The 26,729-nt window shown below is 48.6% G+C and overlaps 1 protein-coding gene across 1 annotated transcript in view; it reads right to left on the reverse strand.

Moving 5' to 3' along the window:
• Positions 1-539: 539 nt before the first annotated feature.
• The window catches only part of XDH (xanthine dehydrogenase), a 60,187-nt gene continuing 33,997 nt past the window's right edge, over positions 540-26,729 (reverse strand). The window contains exons 18-36 of the mRNA XM_008700260.2: positions 25,782-25,905; positions 24,002-24,121; positions 23,307-23,403; positions 22,331-22,455; positions 21,416-21,549; positions 20,637-20,724; positions 19,386-19,472; positions 15,062-15,253; positions 14,715-14,860; positions 13,835-13,916; positions 13,207-13,302; positions 12,001-12,129; positions 11,251-11,325; positions 9,771-9,823; positions 7,993-8,107; positions 7,176-7,241; positions 5,563-5,751; positions 4,071-4,247; positions 540-2,438 (exon numbers count right to left, since the gene is read on the reverse strand). Coding sequence (XP_008698482.1) covers positions 2,388-2,438; positions 4,071-4,247; positions 5,563-5,751; positions 7,176-7,241; positions 7,993-8,107; positions 9,771-9,823; positions 11,251-11,325; positions 12,001-12,129; positions 13,207-13,302; positions 13,835-13,916; positions 14,715-14,860; positions 15,062-15,253; positions 19,386-19,472; positions 20,637-20,724; positions 21,416-21,549; positions 22,331-22,455; positions 23,307-23,403; positions 24,002-24,121; positions 25,782-25,905 — 2,146 coding nt within the window. The 3' untranslated portion in view covers positions 540-2,387. The remainder of the gene's footprint in view (positions 2,439-4,070; positions 4,248-5,562; positions 5,752-7,175; positions 7,242-7,992; positions 8,108-9,770; positions 9,824-11,250; positions 11,326-12,000; positions 12,130-13,206; positions 13,303-13,834; positions 13,917-14,714; positions 14,861-15,061; positions 15,254-19,385; positions 19,473-20,636; positions 20,725-21,415; positions 21,550-22,330; positions 22,456-23,306; positions 23,404-24,001; positions 24,122-25,781; positions 25,906-26,729) is intronic.

Below are 26,729 nucleotides of genomic sequence, written 5' to 3' on the forward strand. Positions count from 1 at the left end.
CAAACCCTAGGTCAGCGTTAAGTCCAGCTCGTGGAGAAGCCTTTGAAGACACTCCCATCTACACTGAGATCCTCCGTCAGTTTCCCGTTTACTAAGCCCAGATGCAGTGCCGCTGGGCCTGGAGGCTTTGGTCTCATGTCCAGTCTTCCATCGCCCTCTGCAGGTGGCACTGGGATACTGCAGGCAGTGTTGGCCACAACCCTTGCGCAATACCAGGAAGACCAAGCACCCTCCCCTTATAGACTCCAGACACTTGATATTTTTTTAAAGATTTTATTTATTTTATTTTGACAGAGAGAGAAAGCACAAGCAGGGGCAGAGGGAGAAGCAGGCTTCCTACTGAGCAGGGAGCCCGATGCAGGGCTCTACCCTAGGATCCTGGGATCATGACCTGAGGCCAGGGCAGATGCTCAACTGACTGAGCCAGCCAGACTCCAGATTGAGATGACAGGGCGAGGCCAGGTGTCTGAGAGGACAGCCCCTCAGCATAACACAGTGATGGACAGCTCACAAAGCACTTGCTTGTTGGATTTTTATAACCACTCGGCCTTGCCTCTGTTCCTAAGCTCAGAAGAAAACGCAGTCATTGTTCAGTCCTTGCAGGCTCACTAATGACAGCAGACACATTTCAGTCTTAGGCTTGTGTCCTAATGTCCTAGAACATTCCAGAAAGCCAATAAAATGGACGTGCATGGATCTCCATGGAAATATCAGTTCAATTTCTAATGTTCTTTGCTCTTAAGGCACTGTAAAACGGCTGGCATACCTAGAATACTCTGAGGAAGGGAATTTTGTAAGAAAGTGTGTAGGGCACCTGGTTGGCTCAGTCGGGTAAGTGTCTGACTCTTGATTTTGGCTCAGGGTGGCGAGATGGAGTCCCACGTTGGGCCCTGCGCTGGGTATGGAGCCTGCTTAAGATCCTCTCTCTCCCTTTCCTTCTGCCCCGCCCCCTCGAAAGAAAGTGCGTGAGCGTATGTGTGTGTGCATGTGTGTGTGTGTATGTGAGTGTTTAGTGTGTCTGTTCTCTAGAAATGAAGTCTGGCTAAGACATGGCAGGTATTAGCATTTGGTGAGAGTAGGATGATTAATAAGTATTTCTCACATGCCAAGCAGCTGACCGTTTAATTTATTAGTGGCATTAAGCACCAGGATCAAGTGCATGGCCTCCACTATTCTCTTTCCATGGCCAGAACCATGGCCCCATATGGCAGAAATTTGGGTGTTTGAAGCAGTGAAGGCATATGACAATGTCACCTCAGCCACCCGCACCACACAGCGATGAAATCACCTTTCGGAGCAACTAGAGGATGTTTGCTCCTCTCCTGTTCTCTTTACCAACCTCAGGAACTTGGGAGAACCTAAGCAGGATTCGTTAAGTCCAGAAAGCACATCACAGTAAGGAAGCCCAGTCTCTGGTAGCTGCAGATCCCTTATATAACTGGAGTTTTCAGGTCATATATTTATAGACTTTTAGAGCTGGAGAAGGCCTTAGAGATTATTCCAGTCCAATCCTTTCATTCTACAGTGAAATAAAGCACAGAAAAGAGAAACGACAGACCAAGGTCGTGCAGATAGAGACACAGCTGGGATGAGAACCCAGGCTCCCTGACAGTGATTTCTCTGGCTGATCTTGATTTTGGTAGCATGATTTCCAGATGGAAATCACTCTGGCTTCCAATGAAGATTTTTCCCGGATTTTTTTTTTTTAATATACTAAGGGGAAGAGAAAGAAACCTAGCACATTGTAGGTACTCAATACTTGGGTTTGTTGGCTTTTGATGGTATAGAATAATTTACTTTCTGCCACTTAATAAGATCAGATTCAATTACCCCTGAATTTGTTTCATTGTTCATTCTCTTCAATGACCCAAAGGTAGTTAGAGGTTTGAATCTCACCCCACTGTCCCACTGCAAATTGGAGTATGGATCTGCAGTTATAATATGACGTTCATCAGTTTGAAAGGGAGGCTTTCCGAGGAAGGCACACGGATTTAGACTGTCAGCTTCTGGAGGTTTGTGGGCATTCTCCTTGAAGGGCAGACTGTCAGCGCCTGAGGTTAGACAGCCTGTCCTGGGAGTTAGGTTATGGCACAAATACTTCTTAAACCTATTTTAAATGCATGATTAAAACAGACGTTAAAAGATTCTCATTGCTTATCAGTTACACGGGCCTAACAGTTCTGAACTGGCTTATCATGAAGTTTGCAAAGCATATTTTGATCAACATCTGCCAACACAGTCAGTGTTCTTCCGAACACCATCCTGATGCATCAAGCGTCATCGGCCACGACATGTACAGACTCGGGTTCTCGGGTTCTGCAGGGCCTGGCCCACACCCCATGGGAACTCCGGGGTTGCACAGGAAGGCTCTGCTGGGGGCTTTCTCTTCAGACCCTCACAGACCAGGGCTTACAGTTTTCCGGTACGCCAGTGACACACTAGGAAGGAATGGCAGAGAACTCATTGCCGGGGTCTTCCCATAGCACAGGACGCGTTGCCCCCTCTGATGCCCATGCCACCTCCCACCACTGCCAACCACCATTCTGAGACCGAACACCTCTCTGCGGTCCTGGATGTTGGGAGTGCCCCCAGGGCAGGACCCCTTCATTTCCTAGTCATTCATATTTTTGCTAAGCACTTTCCGTGTGGTAGGCATGCTAGTAGGCACAGGGATGACCAGATCCAGAGCGGTCCCTTCGCATAAGGTACTCACAGTCCTGAAAAGCATGACTGGTTCATAGAATCAGCTACACATGCAAACCCATCGCAGGGATTTTAAATCACTGGTGTGTTGTAACAGAGCAAAGGGGCTTGGATTGGAATCTTTGCTTTAGGTCTGGGGACCCAGAGGGGCTCATTAAATCTATGAGTTCTGCATCAGACTGTTTGCAAGGAGCTAACTTGCAACCTGCATAAGCTTACGGGGAGCCATGCAGCACCTCACCTCCCAGGGAATGGAATTTGGGCAACTGTCTGTATTGTGCCACGGTGGGAAGGTTTTGGGCTGTGGAAAGTTTACTGTGGAGCCATGGGCATTGCTCACTGCCTGGAAGCTCCACACATAGTCTGGGGTTTCTTATCCCGTAGCTAAAGCTATTGGCAGAGGAGGGCGGCCTGCCTGGGGTCCCGTCGGCCTCCCTCACCCTCAGTGCTGAGGCCTGGGACAGCAGATCTGCCCGCTCTGGGGACCCTCCTGGACCCTCCCATCCCTGGAACGCTTTGGGTCCATGAGTACCCGTTTTGCCTCTAAACCCCAACCCCAAAAGGCCTATCAACTTTCCTGTCGAATGCCCAGAAGGCAAGCCAACTTGGGTTAGCAGGAAGAAGCGGGTCCTGCTAAGTCAACAGAGGCAGCTGTTGCAAAGGCAGCTGGCAAGCCCTGTGCGTGCAGCGCCTGTTCAGCTCAACTCAGAGGCAACAGCGGAGGAAACCGTCCTTGCGTGGGCATCGTCCACTACAAGTATCTTCTAGGGCCTTCCCAGAAGGATTCCAATGACCACAGAACTCCTGCTCATTCTGCTAGGTACACTGAGCTAGTAACCCATCACCCTGAAACACGATCGTCTGGTTTCCAGAAAGACCGCGAAGTGCTCATGGGCACCCGCACGTGCCAGCAGCGGCATGGCTCACAGCAAGCACAGCGTGAACGTGCTGCCTCTGATTAGGTCATTGACTCCCCTTTCTGTCTCCGACTCCATAGTACTCACACAGTGGCCTTCACAAAGAAGAGTCTCGAATGTGCCAGGGATGGACACAAGAGATTAGGCTCTTGGGGACTTTTACCCATCACCCTCATCTTCATGGAAAACAGTGAAATCTGTGGGTGATAGCTGTGCACCAAAGAGCCCTCTTCCCTTGAAGAAGGCCCAGCTGCAAGCTGCCGCTCTAAGGGGATTTCTAGCTGTTTTCCAGCAAATTCGAGGGGGTGCCTCAATGGCAGAAGGAAGGCAGCACAGATCCAAGGCTGCCCAGTGGAGAGAGGGAGCCTGGCATCCCACCGTCCTCTCTGCAGTGTCAGGCCTCTGCCCCTGCCTCCCCCAGACTGAGTGGGCACTCAAGGGGCCTCATACCAGGGTGGTGAACTGGTCCACGCAGGCGTTGCGAATCTTCTCTGGGGTGGCGGGGCTGTCAAGCCGGAAAAGCTTCTCCATCTTACAATCTGGGTTCTTAGCTCGAGCTGCACGGATGGCATCTTTGATGGCAAAGAAGATAGAGGCTGCCAGGAAAAGGGGCGGCTCCCCGACGGCCTGAGCAAACAGAGCACAGGACAGGGAATCAGGCAACGAGACCCCAGCCTTCACACCTGGAGGGCTGGTGACGTTGGGAACCCCAGCAGACACTGGCAGGCTGCACCCAGTAAGTCAGAGAGAATGGTCAAAATTCTTCAGGGGCCGAGAACTATCTACCTAATAAATGACTCAACCTCGTTGGCATATTTCTTTTAACCCTCACTATGTGATTTTCTCTGATGACACCATGCAAATAAAATGTACCACTACGAGTTGTATTAAAGAATTATATTTTATGGACAAAAAAGTCTGGCATGAATTTTGACCCTTTCCTCACAGTTAGGAGGCTAGGGGAATTGTCTGCCTGCAGCTCTGACAACATTTACAGGCACCACAATCATACTTCCAGGCAACAGCATCGTCTGGAATATAGGTATCATGACAAACAGGAATTCAACATTTTCTGGCAGAGGTTGTTTTGTCCCCCCAGAGCATAGATCAGAAACTGCCTGTAACAAAATCACTAGGGATACTTGAACACGCCTATGCCAGGGCCCTACTCCAGACCCACTGAATCACAACTTCTAGGGCTGGGCCCCACAGAACTGCATTTTTATCATGTGTCCGCAGTGATCCCGGTGCTTGCCAAAGCGTGAAAGTCAATGGCAAGGATCACAGAGGGCCCAGCCCCAACCACAGTAAAGTAAACCATGAGATGAGCAAATGGCTGTATTTCACTGGTTACAAGTGATCATCTGTCTTCCTTCTTAGATCTAGGACTGTATCAATCAGCTTACTTGATTTTCAACCATTTTTTCATCCTTACTGGGGACAGCGAGGAAATACAGGAAGGCTAGAATCCTTCAGACATGCAGATCAAGTTTAAGGTCAGGTGCCAGCCAACTGAAGGGGGCAAAGGGCTTGCACAGAGGTGTTGCCTGATCTGCAATGAATATGCTATTCTTGTGGGATAACAGGGAGGGGTGCGTATCTGTGGGATCACCTTTAGGACCAGTGTCAAGACGCACACCTGAGACATGGGTGGAGGTCAGGCTTTGACCTACAGGACTGGATTAAGGAATCCCTCTGAGTGCACCCAAAGGAGCCAGCTTTGACCATCCAGAGGTGGTGTCATCCCAGTTCTGTTTTCTCACGCAGGGAATGCCCACCCCTCTGCCATCCTCACCAAAACTACAAAAACTAGTGTCAAGTCCTCTTGTCCTTCCAGACCAGCCGTCTGCAGACCTACAAGGTGGGTGGCTGGAGGCCCTCCTTCACCCGGAGCCTCCCACAGCGGAGACCAGAAGGCAGCACAGACCCAGGGCAACAGTACCTTGGATGCATAGATGGCCTTCTTGTTGGGGCAGTCACGGAGCAGGGACACACTGAACTCAATGGGGATGCTGCCAAATGCAGGGATCTTATAGGTGCTGGGGCCACGGGTGTGCAGGCTCCCCTCTGGGGAGTAGTGCAGCTCCTCCAGGGTGAAGAGGCCAAGGCCCTGCACGAATGCCCCTTCCACCTGCAAGACAGACACACACCACGGTCACTCTGCTTCCCCCCTCCCCAAGGACAGATACTACTTCCCACATCAGGCACCAAGCCCCATCTGGAGCGGGCCTGGAAAGAAGCTGGAAACAGCCCTCCACAGCCTACCTGGCTCCTGCCCAGCCTGGGATTCATCTATCTGGGCCTTCGCCAGGCATTGAGGTAGGCAGAGCAAAGGCGTTAACACAGAAGGTTAGTTTTAGAACATGTCAGCGATTCCAGAAGGATCACACAGTGGTAGGCATCATTTTTCATTAAAATCTGCCGCAGGGTGGGTGGAGCTGTTCCATCCACATTGCCACCAGGGAAGCGGCAACTCGGAGCTGAGGAGTGGGCTCCCAGGCGGACAGTTGCTGAGTGTACCTCAGGGGCCCACGCGCCTCCTATGCGCTAAGCAGGACCATGCACTTGTAGGCAGCCCCACAAGACAGGAGAAATTTCTGGGATCGCAGATGTAGGTTTTTTGAACTCCCCACCCTGCCTGCCCTCTGGGAAAGTCAGGGCCCCTGCTGTGGCTCACAGATCTCTCCGAGGGCACCTGCCACGTGCTTGCTAGCCCACACGTCTGTTCTCCCAGCCTCCCTGTCACCACAGGACTCAGGGGCCCCACTGCCAAGCACGTGTGTTCTCCCAATGGGGTGCTCATCATCTCTGTGTCCGAGGCACCGAGCTCAGTGCCTGCCTCTAGGAGGGGCTCCCCCAATGGTTGTTGAGTGAATTAATGAACAGTGACTAATGACTAAGTTTCTGTATACTCAGTAATTGCCTGTTTTTGAAAAATACAATTTATATTTTCTACCAGATGCTCAGTACTCCAGCTCTTGATGCCTCCCTGTCTCCTGCTCCACCTATCCCACCCAACACTCTCATAGTTTCCAAACGTGATTTTCTTTGAGCCATCCCTTTATTCCTCTTGCTTGAACTTGTTTCTTTTGCCCCACTGTTCTCTAGCATTCCACACTTGACGTTTACTTCCTAGAGGACAAAATGCATCCTGGGTGGAAGAGGAATGAGGAGGGAGAAACTCCTCTGGCCTCAGACCTCATTGCCTGCACACCAATCCCAAACTCAATCTCCATTCCACAGTGTGCCCCTTCTCAAACTGTGCGTGAGTGTGCGTGTGCGTGCCTGCGTGCGTGCACCCAGTGTTCACACCATTCATCATCTTGTTCTCTGAGGTGAGTGCCCTTTCCAGAATCTACATTAATGTGTCTTCGGCCTCAAGAGCTGGGTGTGCTCTCATCGATCTAACTCCTGCTGAGGGAGACTCACGTGGTACCCTGTTCAGACCGGCTTTTCAATGACACTGGACAAAATGCATTGGCTGGTGACCCTCAGAGAAGAAGGGACACACCCGTGGCCAAGTCCCTCACCACCCTGCTCATCCGTGTGCCTTACCTGTCCAATATCAATGGCAGGGTTCAGACTGGAGCCAACATCCATGACAATGTCAGTGCGGAGGTTCTGAAGGCGGGGGGAGAATAAAAAGCAGTGTGAGAAGAAAGGAAGGTGTGGGATGACAGACGGGGCTCGGTGACCCTTAAATGACTGCATCAACCAAACAGCACTTTCAGAAGCAGAGTGCCCCGGCCGTGCTCAAGCAGGGTGTTCATGGCGCTGCCACTTGGCACGGCATCGTCAACGCTAAGGTTGGAGTTTGGGCCGGGAGGGCAGGGGATGGCAGCGGCTGTGCTCTCCCGGTGATCAGAAGTCACCGTGCACACACCCACGCATGAGTGGGAAGGCCGGTTCCCAGGTCCCTGGGCTCTGAACCCGAGTCTGGGTCAATCGTGTCAGCAAGGGGACAACAAACTATGTTCCATGGGCTGATTCCAGCCTAAGCCCCGCTTTTGTAGGACCTGTCAGCTAATAATGGTGTTTGCCTTTTTAAATGACTGACAAAAATAAAAGGAATATGGTGTGACATGTGAAATTCTATGAAATTCACAGTGTGCACAAACCACATCGTAGGGGAACGCGGCCGTGACCATTCGTTTGCATTCGTCTGTGGCTGTTCTCGTGCTTCGGTGATGGGCCCAGAAAGCCTCAAATATTTGCTCGCTGGTCCTTTATCGGAAGTCGGCCAGGCTGTGATGTCAGACATTATTTTTCCCAGCCATAAAGTGTGTCTCTCTCTAGCGGTTCTTAGCGTTTGTAACTCACTTGTTTTTCCTCTTTCCCCTAACTTAGTACAATGGTTCTGCAAACTCCTTACTTTGTGATCCCCCGTTAAGCAGTCGATTTCCACTTCGGAGCAAGCCACCCCGTAGGAGAAGTAGTGGAAGGGATTTCCTGAGTTCGTCTCAAAGCTGTAGCCGAGGTTGGGTGTCCTGGGGGAGAAAAGAGAAAACATTGCACACGTGTTAAGATGAGCACACACACCCCCACCACACACACACACACACACACACACACACACACACAGCTTGACCCACAAAATCCTAAAACTCCAAAGGTTTTTTCATTCAGCTGCTCTTCATAAAAGTCCACGTGTTTTTAATTTGAACCTGTTAATAAAACCCAGGTGTTCCAGAGCATTCTGTCTCCTGTCTGCTCAGTTCTGCCCAAGGCCCTTATGTGAATCATTCTGTACAGCTGAGTGGCATATAGTATCAGTGTGCTGGCCTCTACGTGGTAGAAACAGGGGACACATTCGCCCAAGCTCACGAAGGACGTGAGGGCCACATTCCGAAGGATCTGCTGAATTGGAGCTCAAGGTCTCGGGACCAGAGATCCTGCCCGTGCTGCCTCCTGGGCTGCTCAGTTTCTCCAGCTGAGAGCTGAGCTCAGCATCTCCTGCGAGCCTGGGGGCATCTTCAGCCGCTTGCCTGCGTTACTCTGTGGCTACTGGTCCCTTCTCCATTGCAGCAAATGATTTGAGGAAAGTGTTATTGATAAAAGCAGATGTTCTCTTATATTTTTTTCTTCTTTAATCCTGAGTATCTTATACAATTCTAATTTCACATGAGTCATATGTGTGTGTGCGTATTTTCACACCCAGAGTGTACAAGCCCCTGCACCCATGTTTTTCTATGCATGACAGAAGAAAACACGAGCTGATGGGATCAAAATCTGTATGACCACAGCACCAGCACAGCGCTGAGGGAAAGGGCTTCTCCCAGGAGAACCTGCCACCGTCTCCGTCTTCACTTGGGTGTTGCTTTATATTACCCAGTTTTACCAACTCTGAAAATAAAGCAAGAACTTCTGAGAAAAACTGCACACGTGCGTGTTTGCACAGGTCAAGTATCACATAACCCAGGGAGCACTGGCAAAACTAAAATACATAGTGAACTATTTCTCCAAAACCATTGATGTGTGAAAGAAAAGGTCGGAGTTCAACTCCCCAGAGAAAGCTAGAATGTTACGGCTGGTAGGAAATATAATCGCATCTTTTCACAGCCGCAGAATCAAATCGGCAACGTCTCGAGCTCTTCTCGCTGCTACTGAATTTCAAAGTAGCAGAAGGTATGTGCTCTTTTCCAAATCTCACTTTCGGCTCCACTGAATTCTGCATTTTGTAACGAGACCACGTGCTCTAAATCTCCCTGTGATTCTTTCCAAGGAGAGTCCCCATGCAGAAATCTAACATGCGGTACAGAGGAACACACGGGGGCAGCTCCGACCCCAGTTCTAGGAGAAAGCTGAGGGAGGGGTGGCTGGTGATGGTCCCACTGTGTCATTAATGAGCAAACAGGCTCAGCGAGATCCCCGATTTCTCCAAGTGCAAGAATACGCTTCCAGACCAGAACTAGAGCACAAGTCTTTGGATAGGCCGGCTCATGTTTCCGCCTCCTTGGCACATAGATTGGCGATGCTGGGTATTTTAGACCATTTTCAGAGTGAAATTAGCAGAAGACCATTGAAGAGATAAGAGTTTCAGGGGAACTGCTCTCTCCTGATCAAAGGCTGAGAGCATTCAGTGCAGGAGGGGACCTCAGAGGTTAGGATGACAACACATGGTGAGGCGGGTGAGACCAGCCCCGTACTTACTTATAAAACCCAGTTGCAGACAAGCTCACTGCATCAAGGTAGGCAGCTAAGACCTGAGAAGAGGGGATAAACAACAGGAAGGGCTTAGCATGCTTTCCAGAATCCTTGCCCCAGCACTAAGATCTCACGAGTTCACCCTCATCTGGAAGCTGACCAAAGCTGTGTACCCGTGGCTCCCACCTCCACAGCTCACCTCACAGGCTCACTGCACGGGGAGACCGCACTGGAAGCCGGGGAGCTATGGAAGCCTCTTAGTTCGTCTTCACTCTTCGAGTAGCCTCCTCACCCCACCGGGGAGTCCAGCCCAACCACAGCGAGCATCTTAACATACTGCCCACGTCACTCCCCTGCTCTAGAGCTTTGGATGATGCCCCATTGTCTCTAGAGCACATGCTTGATATTCAGGACCCCAATGTTCTCTCTGGCTTCATGTCACACACACGTCATGGCCACGCCAACCAAACTCGAGTGCCCATCTCTCCCAGCCCCTCTGTGTCCCCACAGCTCTATACCTTCATTCACATGGTTCCTCCACTGTATATGCCCAAATCCTTTTCTTCCCTCAACATTCAGCTCAAGCTTGCCTCTCTGTGTCTCCATGCTGAAATCCAAACTACCAAAGTCAACCCAGATTCATGTGGTATTTATGTGTGTGGTATCTGTGAGTGTGGGAAGGCAGGTGGAGGTCAGTCACATGAGGCACAATAAAGTGAGGGGGTCTGAGAGAAATAGCTTCTTTGGGTCTATTGAAGGAAATGTATACTATCTGACTGGGTCATGTGTGGGCTCACGCTGTATGTTACCATTGTGCCCACTTTTCCCACACCAACTATGGGAGATGGTAAAACAGGGCTACCACTGAGGTATCTGCTTGTTGGAAGAGATGCAGTCTTCTGCCAGAGAGAGACATCCTTACGGCTTCCCTCTGAGTGTTCCCAACACACAGGCCTCCACACCAGAAACCAAAGAACTGGGCTCCTTCTTATTATGAGTGCTTGCCTGTCACTTCTAAAACCACAGGAATGATAGAAACTCTTGGGTAATGTCTTTTTCCCCCACTCCTTCACAGATGGAGCCCCAGTAGACCCAGAATCCAGAGCAGGAAGGGGAAGTGCCTCCAGGGGCAGCCCTCTGACAGCAGGAGGTTTGAAGAAAACCAAGCTCATTAAGACTGAGGACGAGCAGGGTATGGAACCAGGCCCAGAGTCAAGCGCATTTAGTAGTCACACCACCTTCTGAGGCTCAGGGCAGCCAATCCCCCAGTCCCCACAGTGTTGTTGAGATCCTGGATCAAAATTTTTCCTCAGGTGACTTCCCTCAGCTATGAAAACATAGAGAAGGGGGCCCAACAAGGTAGAGCATTTACTTGTCCTGTGAAACCATACAAACCACTTCAGCTTCTCTGCTGCTGCAGGAGGGACAGAGAGCCTGCTTTTAATGTCTCTCATTTTCAAAAGGACTTGGATCAGCTCAGACTTACCCATTCTTCCCAGGTGCCAGAAGGATTCTTTTTCTTGAAGGGTTCCAGTCTTTTCAGGATGGTCTGACAAGCTTCCTAAGAACACATCCACCACAGTATACCAGACATATTAACCTTCTGCACTTCCTGGCCTAGGCAAAACCCCAAGGGCCTCAGCAAGGCCACCTCCAAGTAACGCTGTGCCCATGGTGCCGTTCAGGCAGCCTTGCCACCCTCTCAGGAATGACTGAGACCCGGGGTGGAAGCCACAGGACCCTGCCTAAGGAGCCAGCCTTGGCCCTTGCTGGGAGAACACCCAGTTCTTAGGCTACAGAAGATGAAATGCTTGAGGGATCCCGAAGGAGATGACTTCTCCCATCAAACTCTTTTCTTAATTACATCCCCCATGTGGAAAGAGAAGCAAGTGGCTCTGAGCTGGCCAATCCCAAAATCCAATCCCAATCTCAGTCCATAGTCTTACGACCAGTTGTACCACTGGAGAGTATATCTTTCCAGAACACTCCTTGTGACCGTCCAAATCTCTTCCCATTCTACACTCATCCTTCTTGGCTTTGATGGAAGCAATTATGGCTCTTAGGCCTCTCTTTCAGCTTGGTGTCAGGAGGAACAGCGTCCTCCTGGATAAGAGAGCCAGGGCATGGCCACAGCCAAAGAGCCGACAAGGACTCTTCCAGCTCCCACCCCAGGAGGCTCCCTGGGCACAAAACCCTGGGCTGGCCCTCAGCTCTGGCAGCTCCTCAGGCTCCTTACATAGACAGCCTGCCCGTTGAGGTCTGTGCCGACGGAGGCAGCCGTGGGAGAGGTGTTCGGCACGGTGTTAGTGCTCGTCTCGCTGATGTAAATCTTAGAGATGGGGATTTTCAGAGCTCTGCTGGCCACCTGGGAAAAGAGAAAATATCACCCTCTCAGGGAGGGGTTAACACGGGGCTTGGCTGCCTTCTCCCCAAGACAGACTCAGGTTCACCGTTACAGGCAACAAAATAATGTTATAAACTATAATCCTATTGAGACCGGGATGTTCTCATACCTGTCTCCATTTGAAGGAGAACTTTATGGAGTGATTTTGTTGGATAAAAAAATTCATAAACTTAATGGTGACTCACAGCACTTTTTAAACCTCACCGTGACTTAAAAAAAATAAATAAATAATACAACTTGGCCAGTCCGTGAGGCAAGCAGGTGTGCCAACTCTAATCCAGCGCCAATATCCTAGCTCCGCTGTGTGGGGGAAACTGGCTACCTTTACACACGCGCTTATACACTGTTGGGGAAGGGCATCCAGAAGGTGTGACCACCAGTTGACCTTTGCGCTGGACCTGGGGGATCAGAGGCTCCTCGCCCTTTCCCCTGTCCTTGGAATATGGGTTCTGCTTGCCTTTCCTGCTCCCAAAGGCTGCTCCAAGGACACAGCCTCTAAGGATGATGATGTGGGGCTCAGAACACCTGCACAGGAACTTGACTAAACCCAGTTAAGGCCCCTCTCTCTATAAACTTTCAAGATTCCGTGGGCAGGTGTGGGGATCATCCGTCTTGCCGCCACCCAAGGCAGGCCTCTTACATAAGTTCCCTTTGCTTATTAAAACTGTGACCTACCAACCTGGGCCTCTTTTTTCCATCTCCCCCTGCCCTCTGAGTACAGGGGTCAGTGTCTGATCACACCTGGGAAGCTCCCCCAGGAGCTTACAAACCAATACAATCACAGAGCCCTAGAATGTTGGCAACAGAAGTGACCTCAGGGGTCACCTGGCCAAACCCTTTGCACAGATGAGGAAACAGAGGCCAGGAGGGGAGAAGACTTGCCCACAACCACATGTAAATGGACAGCAGAGCCTGGGCCGGAGCTGGGCTTGCTTCTGCTTCTGCCATGCGCCGCCGCTCAGCGTCTCACAATACCCTCCCTCCCCCCCGCCCGACGCCACAGGGCCGGAGAGGGCTCCCGGTCTCCAGGTCGCTCACCTGGATCATCTTGGTATGCAGGCCTTGGCCCATCTCCATGCCCCCGTGAGTCAGCAGCACAGAGCCATCCGTGTACACGTGAATCAGCGCTCCTGACTAAGGGAAGAGAAGGACACCAAACACAAAATTCCATAAATCCTAGCTCAACTTGAGGGTTGGGACCAATGGTGCTGGAGCCCAGGAGAAAGAAAACCAGCAGCAGCATTTTGGATAGAAACCTGAGACGAAAATTGAAGTGGTGTCAATCTCAGGGTTTAATGATGTAGCCATTCAACAATTCGAGAACATTTTCCTATTTCTCTACATGTGTCTCCCATCCTCAGGAGAAAGGGGGTCAGACTCTATGGATGAAGCCATAGGATCAGAAGGCAGGGTAGCTGTGGTCCTACAACCAGGAAGAGTAAGAACTAGAAGTTGACCCCAGATCTCTGAGTCCCATGTTGCCCTCACTGACCTGTGATGTTCTGGACAAACAAGAATATGCAAGTTCAACTTCATTTAAACAGCAGAGAGGCCCTCCACTCAGCTCTGTTACCAGCGACAATGGCCCTCCCCTTGCAATACTGCAGACAGAGGAGAAATGGGGCCAAGCCCAGGGGAGAGGGACAAGATTATATAAAGCAATTACCTGGTTGAGAAAAGGAATACCGAAGCTTATTCCAAACTTGGTAGGAATTATGCACAATCCTCTCTTCTTCCAACAATTCTCCCTGGAGAAAAAGGAGGATTCTCATAGAACCTTCTCTATCACGTTTGTGTCAGCTCAGACATAGTTTCAGGCAACATCTTTGCAAAATTGGAGCAAGGCACCCTTGGAGCTGCCCACACAGTTCTTATCACAACTGAGTTGTGCCCCCGTTGGGTAAACCAAATGAGAAAGTTCAGATTTGGGTTCTGGGTCCTTCTGCACAGCTGAAGGAGGGCCCACCCCTGAAAGCCTGGACTTAAAAGTATTGTCACTTCCCGTCAGAGTGGAGTTCAGGTGGGGTCAGGGTGCCCTGGTGGTCTTGGGACTGTGACAGTCCCAGGGATGAACTGTGGCTCAGTGATGATAGTGGTCACCCCTCCTCTGTGATTTCTGTTTGGTTTTCTGGGTAACTCGGTGAGGAAACAGAGCCAGTGTAATTATCCCCACTTCGCAGATGTTGAAACTGAGGCCCAAGTTGATGGAGTGATGGCAAGTCACATTTATAGATTCGTGTCAGAGGCAGGTGTGTAACTGTGGTGCTCTGAGTCCTGGGCCGGCGTACCCCGGAGGTGGACGAGTGCATAAAGACAAACCATACTGACGAGCTATGGTGCTGAGGGCCAGCTGTAAGCCTATCTGCCCCCGGGCTCAACACCATCTCAGGATCGTAAAGAGATGGCTATGAAAGGGACAGCAAACTCAGCACTCCCACGAGTTAACCACTCCATATCAGCCTGGTATTCTGCATTCAGCAAAGAGGCTTAGACTATGAGACCCGAGAGAGCAGCCGAACATCGGACTCGCCCCTCCCGGTGCTTACTCGTTGAATTTGTCAATCTCACTCCTCCGGGCATGATACTGGGAGCTTGCTAGGCATTCATCCCAGCACCTGGACAAGGTGAACGCCTCAAGCTTCTGGTTGAAGTGTGTCAGGTCGCCCTCCTTATACAGGTTTTTTCTCCGCACCTTTGCAAGGAAAGAGACACTGAGGGCTTGCTGGTGGCAAGGGATGAAGGCGTACAACCTCAAGTTAAGCTTCCGACCCCCTCCACAGCACCTGCCTCTCTTCTGCCCTCCCCCCCGGGTGATGCCCAAGACAAAGCCACTGTCCCCTCAAAGTAGGTTAGCTCACTCTGACCCACGCCACCAAACTCCCGGCTGACTTACTTCCTCTGCAGGCAGCCCGCAGGTCAGTGCGACTTCGCTCATCCAGTACTCGGCAATGAGCATCGCCTGGGGCCCCCCAAAGCCCCGGAATGCTGTGTTGGACGACAGGTTGGTCTTGCAGAGCCGCCCGGTGCCCAGGATGTTGGGGATTTTGTAACAGTTGTCCATGTGTAATAGGGCTCGTTCCATGATCTGGAGCAGAAGAAACCAAAATGGGAGAGAATGGTGTGCCGATTCCATTGACTCCTCCAAAACGCGACTTCAAGAGCTGCACCCCCTCTATCGTTCCCAGACCCACATGGCTCCTCAGGCCCAAGCTACTTCTTCCCTGGTACTGCAACCCAGGACTCCTTACTGGGCTGCCAGCCTCTGTGTCTCTCCACCCTCTAACCTACTCCTCAAACGAAAATATAAGGTCATTTCAGGGGCGCCTGGGTGGTGCAGTCGTTAAGCGTCTGCCTTCGGCTCAGGGCGTGATCCCAGCATTCTGGGATCGAGCCCCACTCAGGCTTCTCCGCTAGGAGCCTGCTTCTTCTTCTCCCACTCCCCCTGCTTGTGTTCCTTCTCTCGTTGGCTGTCTCTGTCAAATAAGTAAATAAAATCTTTAAAAAAAAAAAGAAAAAGAAAATATAAGGTCATTTCAGATCAACCACTTGCTTAAAAATGCTACTTATTCTCTTTGGAGTGAAGTCTTTATATCTTTTAGCATGGAATCCAAGACTCTTTATGACCTTCTCCCAGTGTATTTTTTATCCTCTTTCCTGACTCTACGTTCCTCTTACCTGATATGCCTCTCCTCACCTTACCCACATACTAACTAACATCCTCATTCAGCTCCTCCCTGGGGAAGCCCTTCCCAGGCTCTCCAGCTAGGACTGATCATGTGCCTCTTCCCCGCCACCTCCAAAATAGGTGATCTTATGAATTAATTTTAAAGTAGGTTGTATTCCCATTCAAGTTGTATGGCAAACAGTTTAAGGAGTCAAATACTTCCATAAGTTTGTGTTCTGCAAAACAGCAGCCCCCACTTTCCTTCCTTCTCCTTCACGTACAGCTCTCCTCGCTCATTCTTTATCAGCTCTTTACATTAACTTCCGCGTCTCTAAATGATGCCTTCCGCTGAAACGTCTTGATGTTTTCAGTTGTAGACTCTTACGTTGTTTTCTTATTACAGAAAAGGGGGATTTCATTCCCGCCTAATCCCCTTTCCCCAAAAACACATCACCTTCCTGTCCCCCATCCTCCCCATATAGCTATATTTGGATCTGATCAACAGTCAGTTTGATACCATCCTGTAAACATTACTGACAGCTGAACGGCATAGTTACCCTAGGATTACTTCTCTCTTTCTTGATAACGTTTCCCCCTCCCGGAGTTAACAATTATCTTGACTTTTTCATTTTCTTAGTTTTCTATGCAATTATTACTTAAGTCAACTTAAAGTTTTCCCCAGTGCAAGAAATCTCTCAATATGTTTGAACACTTTAGACTTCCTAGCAGCCTTATCTTTTTGAAGTAATTGTTCCTGGAGCCTTCTGGCCAACTCCAATTTCAATAGGCAGCCCATTAGACCCTCTGTTCAGCTGTTATCTTGGGATCTTCCCCTCACATTCATCCCAGATTCTCTTGGCCTCTCTCCATACTGAATCTCCCCTTCCTGGAACCCACATCTACCCCTTTCCTAGTCTTACACCCTCATTTTGTTGGAGTACATCCTTGAATAACTTCTTTAAAAAAAGGAGTATATAGAGAGAAACATTTTTGAGATTGGTATGCCTGAAATGTCTTTCTTGTACTCTCATCCTTAATTAATGATTCGGCCATATATAAGATTCTAGGTTGGAAGTAGGTTTTCCAGTTTCTCTCAGCATTCTGAAGGCATTTGACTGGCAAATCCAATCAATGCCTTTCCAATTCTTGGAAACAGTTCTGTTTTTCTCCTTCCTGAAAGTTGTAAAATCTTCTTCGCTTCCAGGTTTCTCAAAGTTCGCAGTGATGTAACTTAGCATGGGTCTATTTTCCTTCATTGTGCTGGTTACTGGATGGGCTCTTTTAATCTCAAAATCTATGCCCATCAGTTTGGGGGGGGGGATTTCCTGAGTCACTTCTTGACAGTTTCCTCCTCTCTCTTGTTTAATCATTCTTTCTCTCTGAAACTTCGATTATTTGGATCTCCTGGACAAGTCCTTGAATTTTATTGCATCTTCTCTCCTATTTTTCATAATTTTTTTCTTTACTTGGGAAGATTTGCTCAAGTTTCTTCCAACCCTTCTACTTTCAGAGTTTTAATTCACTGGAGTTCATTTTTATTCTCCAACTGTTCCATTTTTATGGCATCCTATTCTTTCTTGAAGGTATAATAACGCATCTCTCTGATGAGACCAACGGCAGCTTTTATTTGTTTGTTTCATTTGGGGTTTGGTTTACTTCCCTGTGTATATTCTCTCTTTCCCACAGGTTGCTTTTTGTGTCTTTGGTTATTTCAGTCTTAGTCATCCTAGATGCTTTTAGTATGTCTCAATTAATTCCATTTTTGCTTTTCCTTAGCACTCTATCAACTTGTACTTCTATTTCATTTTGTCTTTTATTATCTGTCTCCCCCACCACACTGCGAACTTCCTGAGGGCAGAAACAATGCCATATATTCTTCTTTATGTTGCTATTCTAGGCACTCAATAAACGTTTGCTGGATTGAATTTAAAAGCTTCTAAGATCTTTGGGGACAAGCACTGTATCTTTTTCAACCTGATTTTTCCTACAACACCAAGAGGCATGTGTGGCAAATGGTGAGAATGCTAAATGTGTTTCTTTTTTTGAGACGTTTTCACACTAGATCTGAAGTGTGAAGTTTTCTAATTGAGCCAGGTAGCCCCTAGCAAAGAGGAGAGGCTCAGGGGGTGGGGATTCATGGGAACTTCTGTTTTCCCTGAAATGTGACTTATTTTTACAAGAAGAGTCTATGCATCTATAGCCAATATGGTTATAAAATTAAGATTCTAAATAATTATAAAAAGTAGTATCACAAAGATAACTGTTTACTTTCAAAATTAACAAAAATACGTGTCTACGTAAGACTCATAGGAGGGGTGCCTGGGTGGCTCTGTTGGTTAAGCATCTGCCTTTGGCTCAGATCATGGTCCCAGGGTCCTGAGATCGAGCCCTGTGTCAGGCTGCCAGCTCAGCAGGGAGCCTGCTTCTCCCTCTCCCCCCTGCTACATGCTTTCTCTCTCTCACTTTGTCTCTCTCTCTCTCTCAAATAAATAAATAAAGTCTTTAAAAAAAAAAAACTCATAGGAGAATTTCAGAGTGGCATTATCCATAAAGGCTAAACACTGGAAATAACTCAAATGCTCATCAAGTGGTGAATGGAAAACAAAATATGGTCTATCCATGTGATGAAATATTATCAATAGAAAAGAATAAAGGACTAACACACACTATAACATGGATGAACCTAAAAACATTAATCTGAGAAGAAAAGCCAGACACAAAAGATTACATAGTATATGCGTCTGTTTATAAGAATCAACTACAAGAGGAAAATCTATAAAGATAGAAAGTAGACTGGTCGGTGTCTAGGCCTGAGGGTGGGGGTGGGGGTGAGAACAGGAGCGACTGCAAGAGGTCACTTCGGGGTGATGAAAATGTTTGAAAACTAGATCATGATAATGTTTGCATGACTCTTTAAATTTACTAAAAACCATTAAATTATATACTTGAAATGGGTGAATTTTATGGTGTGTAAACGATACTTCAATGAAACTGTTACTAAAAAAAAGAAGATTTCAATTCATTACTTAAAATTCAAACATCACAAAAATGTGTTATATAGGAAATAACAGTGAGTGCCCCCCTTGTCCCACCTAATCACTGCTTAGTGCATGTTCTTTTGGAATTTTCCATGCATTTCATTATATCTATTATGCATTATATATATGTATTAGATATATATGTATTATACATCTGTATTTTATTTATATATATATACATATATATATATAAAATAGAGGCACATGTTAATTTTACATACATATACACGCAATGTCACCAGACTATGCATCAAGTTTTGTAACTAACTTGGCTTGCTTGGCAAAGTATCTTGAAAAAGCAGGAAGGGTTTCCAATCAGAAAGTAATACGATTATGTTTGTGCTTTAGAGATGAGCCAAGGGTGGAGAACCCGCGGGTGGGAACCAATGGGGAGGCTACCATCATGGTAACAGGCAGGAACTGAGGAGGCCCGAGCCAGGGTGGCTGTGGGGCCCGCCCTTGACCTCCCAGGCACCCCCCCCCCACCCCCGGGATGCGGGGGTGCCCGTGCTTACGCTCTGGGAGAGATCCATGGTGTTCCCTGCATTGCTGTAGTGTTCCACCTTCAGAGCCACCACCTTCCCATCCTTCATGAAGCCAACCTGATGAGGAGAGGGATGTCTCAGCAGTGCCCTTCCTCTGCTAACCTGAGTCATCCCCTCCCACCTACGCTACCTGGAGGAAGCAGAAAGAACAAGACATCACATCATGAAAACAGGCCACCAGAGCTTAACAGGTGAAGCAGAGAGGAGCTAACATCTCTCCAGTGACGCTCCATGGCTCCTCAGCACCTTCTCCCCACACCCCTCCTTCCTCCTGCCTACTCCTGGCTTCTGGTTGTGTGAGAGGGAGTGGGGAGGCACAGAGGGGAGGGCCAGGCAGAGAAAGATATGGGAGACATCGCCTTCCAGCGTCTGGCCAGCAGACACCAAGTTATAGCCCAACAAGCATGAATGTGCTTTCACATCCCCGGCCTTATGTAGCCATCAGAACAAACCTTTACAGGCCATCCCATAAGCGAGGAAGTGGGGCTCAGAACACCAAGTTACTTTCTTTGGGCCCACAAGAATTCGGGAATAAGGGAAATACGATCCCTTTGGGGGAGTTCGATCGTGAAACAAAATCAGAAGAGGTCAAAGGGGAGATGTTCGAAGCCAGCTCAGGGAGAGAAGCGCTCCCAGACTGGGATCTGGCAGGTTATACTGGTGTTTAGAGGGACAGGATGCATGGTTATATCCACAGGGACCCAGGAAAGGGACTGTCCCTCAGAGGAACTGGCAGTGACCAGCCATACACCGTCTAATGGGGCAGGTACCCACCCTAACAACGTGGGCCTGTCCTGGCCCTGGGCAGTTTTATTTCTCATTGTAAATTACTAAGCACTGAGCAGTCATTCTGGTTATCACACCAGGCAGTGAACACCTGGACATTAGGACATTGTGCAGGATGGATTTACCCCAGGGCTGCTGAAAAGTCATGCTTCTCAGCCTGAGTGGACAAAGACCAGATATGGACAAGAGCAATTCACAAAAGGCATAGACACCACGCTGGGACATCACTTGGGAGGTGGCCAGCCAGCATCACCCCTCTATGCTGCTGTTGGCCGATTTGAATTTTTCTTGTGGCTATTTCTTCTTTGAACTTCTACAGGTAGTCATGAAAAATGTTAAGAGTACATCCCAGAATCCCTCGATCTTCATCCCCAGCTTTTCCAATGAGATGGCACTGTCCCTCCCATCCCCGGCACAGCTGCCGACATCTAGAACCTTGTATTTGGCCAAGAAAGGATGTCTGCCACCAGTTATCAGCATGTCCTCATCACGATCCAGCATGCAGCGCACAGGGCGGCCAGTCCTGAGGGAGGCATCAGAGGGTTAGAACCCCGGAGCCTGTGCAACGGCCCATTCCTATCAGTCCCAGGGATGAGAACAGCATGGGACACTTCTCTTTCCATCAGACCTGTGCTGGGCTGCCTCGCTGTCTAGCTGTCTAGGCTCCATGCTGGACAAGGCAAGGAATAGAAGGATGTGAGGTGTGTCCCTGCCCCCAGGGCCTTCACAGCCAGATAGGGGAGATAAGACACGGGTCCACAGGTAGAACACAAAGAACCAGGTGGTATCACCCTCAGCCCAATGCCCAAGAGTTCTGAAAACAGAAGGCTGCGAAAATTCAAAGCAAGGGGAATCTGCTTCTAAAAGGCAGAAATCCAGAGATAGACAATTATCATATGGTTTCACTCATTTATGGAACATAAGAAGTAGGAAGATCGGTAGGAGAAGAAAGGGAAAAAGAAGAGGGGGTAAACAGAAGGGGGAATGAAGCATGAGAGACTATGGACTCTGGGAAACAAACTGAGGGCTTCATTTACATCAAAAACTAGGGATGTACTGTATGGTGACTAACATAATATAATAAAAAATTATTATTATAAAAATAAATAAATAAATAAATAAATAAATAAATAAATAAAAGGCAGAAATCCAGAAAGCCTTCCTGGCAGAGGCAGCCTTATTCTCCTTCCCAGGAGCTGGCAGGGAGGACTCACTTGTATGCAGCCAGGGCCACTGCCGTGGACACCACAGTGCTCCGGGTCTCCTTCCCTCCAAAGCCTCCCCCAATTCTCTTCACTCGGACCAAAATCCGGTTTGCTGGAACCCCCAGCATGTTTGCAACAAAGCTCTGTGGACAAAAAAAAAATTACTTGCACTGAATGTATCATCTGGACTTACTTCAGGCCTGAGCTAGTGCCTGCCGACACCCATGAGCCTAATTATTGCTGTGAATATGGAGACATTTCTTGATTCCAGGAGCCCCCCTTCCCCCATCTCCCCAGGCAGCCCTTGAGCTGGCAAGTGCTGGGGTCCAGCACTCATTAGTCACCACAGGCTGAATTCAGACACTTGTTTTTAACAAATGGGGTGAGCAGCTGGCCACAGCATACTTTCAGAGCTAAAGTTCTTTCCATCTGAGCAGGAACTGGTGAGTTGTGAGGGGAGGACCAGCCACCCAAAATGCTGGCCACCACTGTTGCATTATCAGCAGCAGAGAAATGGGGAACGTTTGAGCTGCCACAAATCGCGTAGTGGTCTCTGTGGCTATCACGAAGCCCAACACCCTTGTTTTACAGATGAGGAGACACATGTCGGATATGATTTGGCCAAGGCCATATATCACTGGAATGATAAAAGCCAACACTTACTAGCCCTATGCAAGTAGTAAACGTCAAATCGGTACCACAGCCTCCCAGGCCCATCTTACAGACGAGGAAAACCAAGGAAGGCCAAGGAAGAGCTCAGTGACACCAGCTTGTTGGCTGACAGGGTCCGGCTCCAGACCCTCAAATCCCCTTATGGACCAGCCCAGATCTCTCTTTTCCCACGTCCCATACTGCCACACCTAGTCTGCCAGACACTCCCCAGTGTCCTCCCCGGGCCCCGGGGCTGACCCACAGGGTGCCTACCTGGGTCTTCATGGTGTTCTGTGTAGACACAAAGAGCTCCATCTCCCCCTGCTCTCCTTTTGGGACAGCGATGGTGCAGTGAGTCTCCAGGTAGAAGTGCTCTTGGCCACCAATGTGCACCTCGCCTGGAGGAGAAACAAGATCCCCACAGTGATCCAGAGTTTGCTTAACGAGAGTGCACTCGCCCTGGGCCCTGGGCAGGAACCAACCGCTCACAGGTGAGCTCCAGGTTCCCAGCAGGGGTGGAAAGGGTCTCAAAGCCTTAGGCATCTGGGAGCCGAATCTCCCACCCCGACAAAGAAACCAGAATGATACCAAAATGCATCAGGCATGATGCTTTCTTTCACTGCGCCAGTGGAAACTAAAGACTTTTGAACTATTATTGCAAAATGTTGGAAAAGGTAAAGAAGGAAATTAACAGATGTGACTGAAAAGCTGAAAATGAGAGCATCTTCTGAAACTGAAGTTATCCGGCCAGCTGGAGAGCTGGCTCCACAGTGACTTAGCAGTGCGTGAGGGACCGTGTAGGCGACAATTCCAAAAGGGGTCTGGTCAGCAGCCCTGCGCCACGTGGGAGCTCTGGGCCTAACTCCACGGCGTGGGGGCGGGTAAGGAGGGGAGCAGGGGGAGCGCCCCAGCTGCAGACGGGTGAGGACGGTCTGCAAGCCCACAGTGGGGGGTGGCCAGGATCTGTGGCCTCTACCTTCCCTGGACAGTCTTCCAAATTCGACACACTACCAGCTCCCGAGAATCACTTAGGTCTAATCTAGCCTAGAGACAGGAGGGCAGAGATGAAGCTGACAGAGGGTCTTTCCCTGCCAACTGTCTACTATTTTGTTACATACGTCAGGAGGACTCTTCTGGTAAAAATTCACTCCCCTGCTCCAGGACTCAAGGTCCAGCCCTTGAATTTAATTTATAAACCAGGGCCCGCCCATATTGTCATTACACAGGGACCCCATGGTGCCAGCTATACCTGAAACAACATTGTCTGCTTCGGAAAATCCCTTCGTGAGGTCTCCTTTCCCTATCTTCAGCTCAGACCCATGATAGGAGTTGTTGTTTATAGCATCCTGAGGACAAGAAAGAAGCTTCAGTGACTGGACTTTCAGAGGAGAGGTAAGTCATTTTTGACCCGGGGAAGAGAAGCTGCTGGAACTCCTTCTCTCTTCTCACACAAACATCTCTACAAACGTCTTACACAGACTTAAAGTAAGCCAGCTTGTGGCCCGGGGAGTCTCATTCCTCCGTTTCCTCAGAGAAACGGGGGCAGGGGGGCAACCTTGGATCTTGAGCCAGACCATTAAAGAACATCACGTGCTCCTCCCAGAGCAAATTATTTTGGATTGTTCAAAAGGCAAAGGAAGACTTTGCCCCCACAGTTTGTCCACAGGTGGACAACCTTGGATCTTGAGGGAAAGGTAGCATCCCTCAGGGAACCAATGGGAGTTGGCACTGCGAAGGAGGAACCTAGTTTGACCCCTAGTGGACTGAGTTTGGGACCATGATGGGGAAGGTTTCAAAGACCACGCAATCCTGGGGCAGGAAACAATGTAAAAACCTGTCGAGGCAAATCCCCTCTGCTGCTGGAATCCTCCCTAAAGGATCCCAATAAAAGTGCCTCTAGGGACAGGGAGCTCCCCCCTTTCTATGCGGCCCTTTCTCTGTTACCTCGATTGTGATAATGGCTGGAAGTTCTTCATAGGTGATTTTCACCCCTTGAGCGGCTCTCTGTGCGTGTTCTGGGGTGTCGGTGACCACAGCGCCAATGATGTGCCCAACACAAGTCACCTGGGAACAGAGCCAGACTGTTAAAAAACATCACGTGCTCCTCATGAAGCAAATGATTTTGGATTGTTCAAAGGGCAAAGGGAGTCTTTGCCGCCAAGGTTTCCTTAAGGTAGGTTTCAGGAATGCCCTGGGGCCTTTTCATGTCTTTGTCCTACTATTTGGGATTATGTGCTTCTTCATAAGTGTTTAGAATCAGTGGAACTGGAACTGGACTTGGAGATCACTAGTATCAGGAAGGCAAACTCGCTTCATCTCAATGACCAATTCTGATGATTTACTACTGGCAGCTTGTCGAGAAGTTGCCCAGGATTGAATGTGGCAATTGATTAGTCATGTCTGCCGTGAGCAGCAGAAGGGGAGGTGTGGCAGCATGAAGTCTCTCTGTTGACTCAGACCCCTCCAACACCCTTGTTCTTCAGGTAAAGAGCTGCAGACCCAGAAGGCAAGATCACAATCGTGCTAGACCACGACTAAATCTTAGTGCCAATTTCCAGTTTCACTTTCTGCCACCACCCCACTCCCTTTTATCTTGTTTCCAGATTTATACCAAAAGCTTCTCAAAGGCAACAATCATGTCTTATACTTCATCTAGATGCCCACAAGCAGTAGTTCCCAAATGCTGATTCTTAGACTGGATAACCCATAAACCAGTTTTTTGTTATATTGAATAAGGATTGTCATTTTCTCATTACTTAATGATTCAGTCCCTCACAGGTAATTTTCTTCCAACATCCCCCAAAACATAGACAAAACAAAATTGTTCAATTCATTACTTTGGAATATGTGGTTTCTGACACTAGAAACCCATATGGTCTCTGATCGTTATCTCTTGAGGACCCAGTTAAGTTGTTGACTTAATTGGTTAGTGCTATGGTGGTTAAACCTGGCTGATTCTCACTACCCATAATGCTAGCAGTGGTCTTAGAGGCTCTTGAAGTTTGTAAAAGTAATTTGTTCTTCTGTCATATGGAATCCGTGGGTCTCATGATTGTAGTTTCTGATTGCTCTCCTTCACTTGTAAATTAATAATAAAGTGAACTTGCCTTTCAGCAAGACCTATTCATCTCCAATTTGCATTTGATATGCATTGGAATTGTAAAGTGACCGTCTGAGAACTATCCTAGAAGTATACGGATTTTTGTAGCTGCCATCTTGAATGTTTGGGAAGTGTGTGTGTGTGTGTGTGTGTGTGTGTGTGTGAACTCTGTACATCAACAGACGATATAAGTTCATCAGTAGACAAACTTTCGTATAAGTGAATTTATCAATACACATAATGTGATTTCTGTTCTGGTTAGTTTGCCATATTTTCGTTTTCCTTAATAAAGGAGCTTAACATTATACCCTTAAGAACATAACTGGTAGTTCAAAAACAATCACCAGTCTTGTTTAAATGCCACTTTGTCTGGGACTCATCCTACTACGTGCAATTAGCAACCATCAGTTAAATAAACACATAAACTGTAAGTGAAAGTTTAAAGTGCCACCAGACAGAATCCGTCCCTTTACTGATTGTCCTGCACCCTGGCCAATCGGATGATGGCCACAGTATGTGCAAATATGGAATCTTTTCAAAATTAGGGATTTGGAGGCATAAGCATAAATAAAAACTCAATCATTCTTTCCACTAACTTCAGATCTAAAAAAATCCAAGACCTACCTCATCTTTTGCAAAGACTGTTTCATCATTAAGAATTCCCGTTTTATTACTCCCAGGAACATCCTCAGCAGAGATAAAGCAAACGAACCCTGGCACCTTCTGAGCTTCTGAAATATCTATGGACCTGAAAGAATGAGCACAGTGAGGTCCCAGACAGGAAACCAGAGCAGAAGACCCCCCACCGCACTGGATGCCTCTGTCCTCACACTGATCGTGGTCAGTGTGGTCAGTCTGCACTCAGGACAAGGCAAATGAATTTCTCCTATAGCAGGCAACCGTATCATCTTAAACTTTTAATTTTTTCAGAGAGCTGGAGGAGTTTACTCATCTGTTAGGTTTTATCTATGCCCACGTTATCATTCCTAGGGCCTGTCCCAGGTGGCTGGGAGCAGCAGAGGAAGAACCCAGGATGAGGAGACTGGATCGCTAATCCCTGCAGGGGCAGGGCCCAAGGAGGGTTTCTCTGTTCGGCAGGCTATGTGTCTAATGCCCACCCGCAAATCACACGCAGCCTCTGCCCCGAACATCCAGAGGCCACACAGCCCAGTGGCCAGTGCTGCCTGGCTTCGAACCTGGCTTTGTTGCCAACTCTGGCTTTGCCAGCTCTGGGACTTGGGGCAAGTAACTGACCGTGTTCATGCCCGTCTCCTCATCTGGAACATGGGGGTAACAGGACGTGCCTATAGGGTTGCTGAGAGGAGTAAATGTGCCAATACATGGGAAACGCTTTAATCCAGGGTACAGCAAATATTAAGTGCCATACGAGCGTTGATTATTATTATAGAGTGGCCGTTCTTGTCATTTGGGCTCTCCGTGTTCAACAAACCGGTACGAGAGACTATTCCCTGCTAGGTCCTTCATGGACTCTATCACTGACCCTCATGAAAACATCCTATTATGAATGGGGAAACTGAGAGCTTAAGCATGCAGGCCAAGGTCTTGGCGGCA

This window comes from Ursus maritimus, unplaced genomic scaffold (assembly GCF_017311325.1).
Source record: "Ursus maritimus isolate PB19 unplaced genomic scaffold, ASM1731132v1 scaffold_6, whole genome shotgun sequence".
NCBI lineage: Eukaryota > Metazoa > Chordata > Mammalia > Carnivora > Ursidae > Ursus > Ursus maritimus.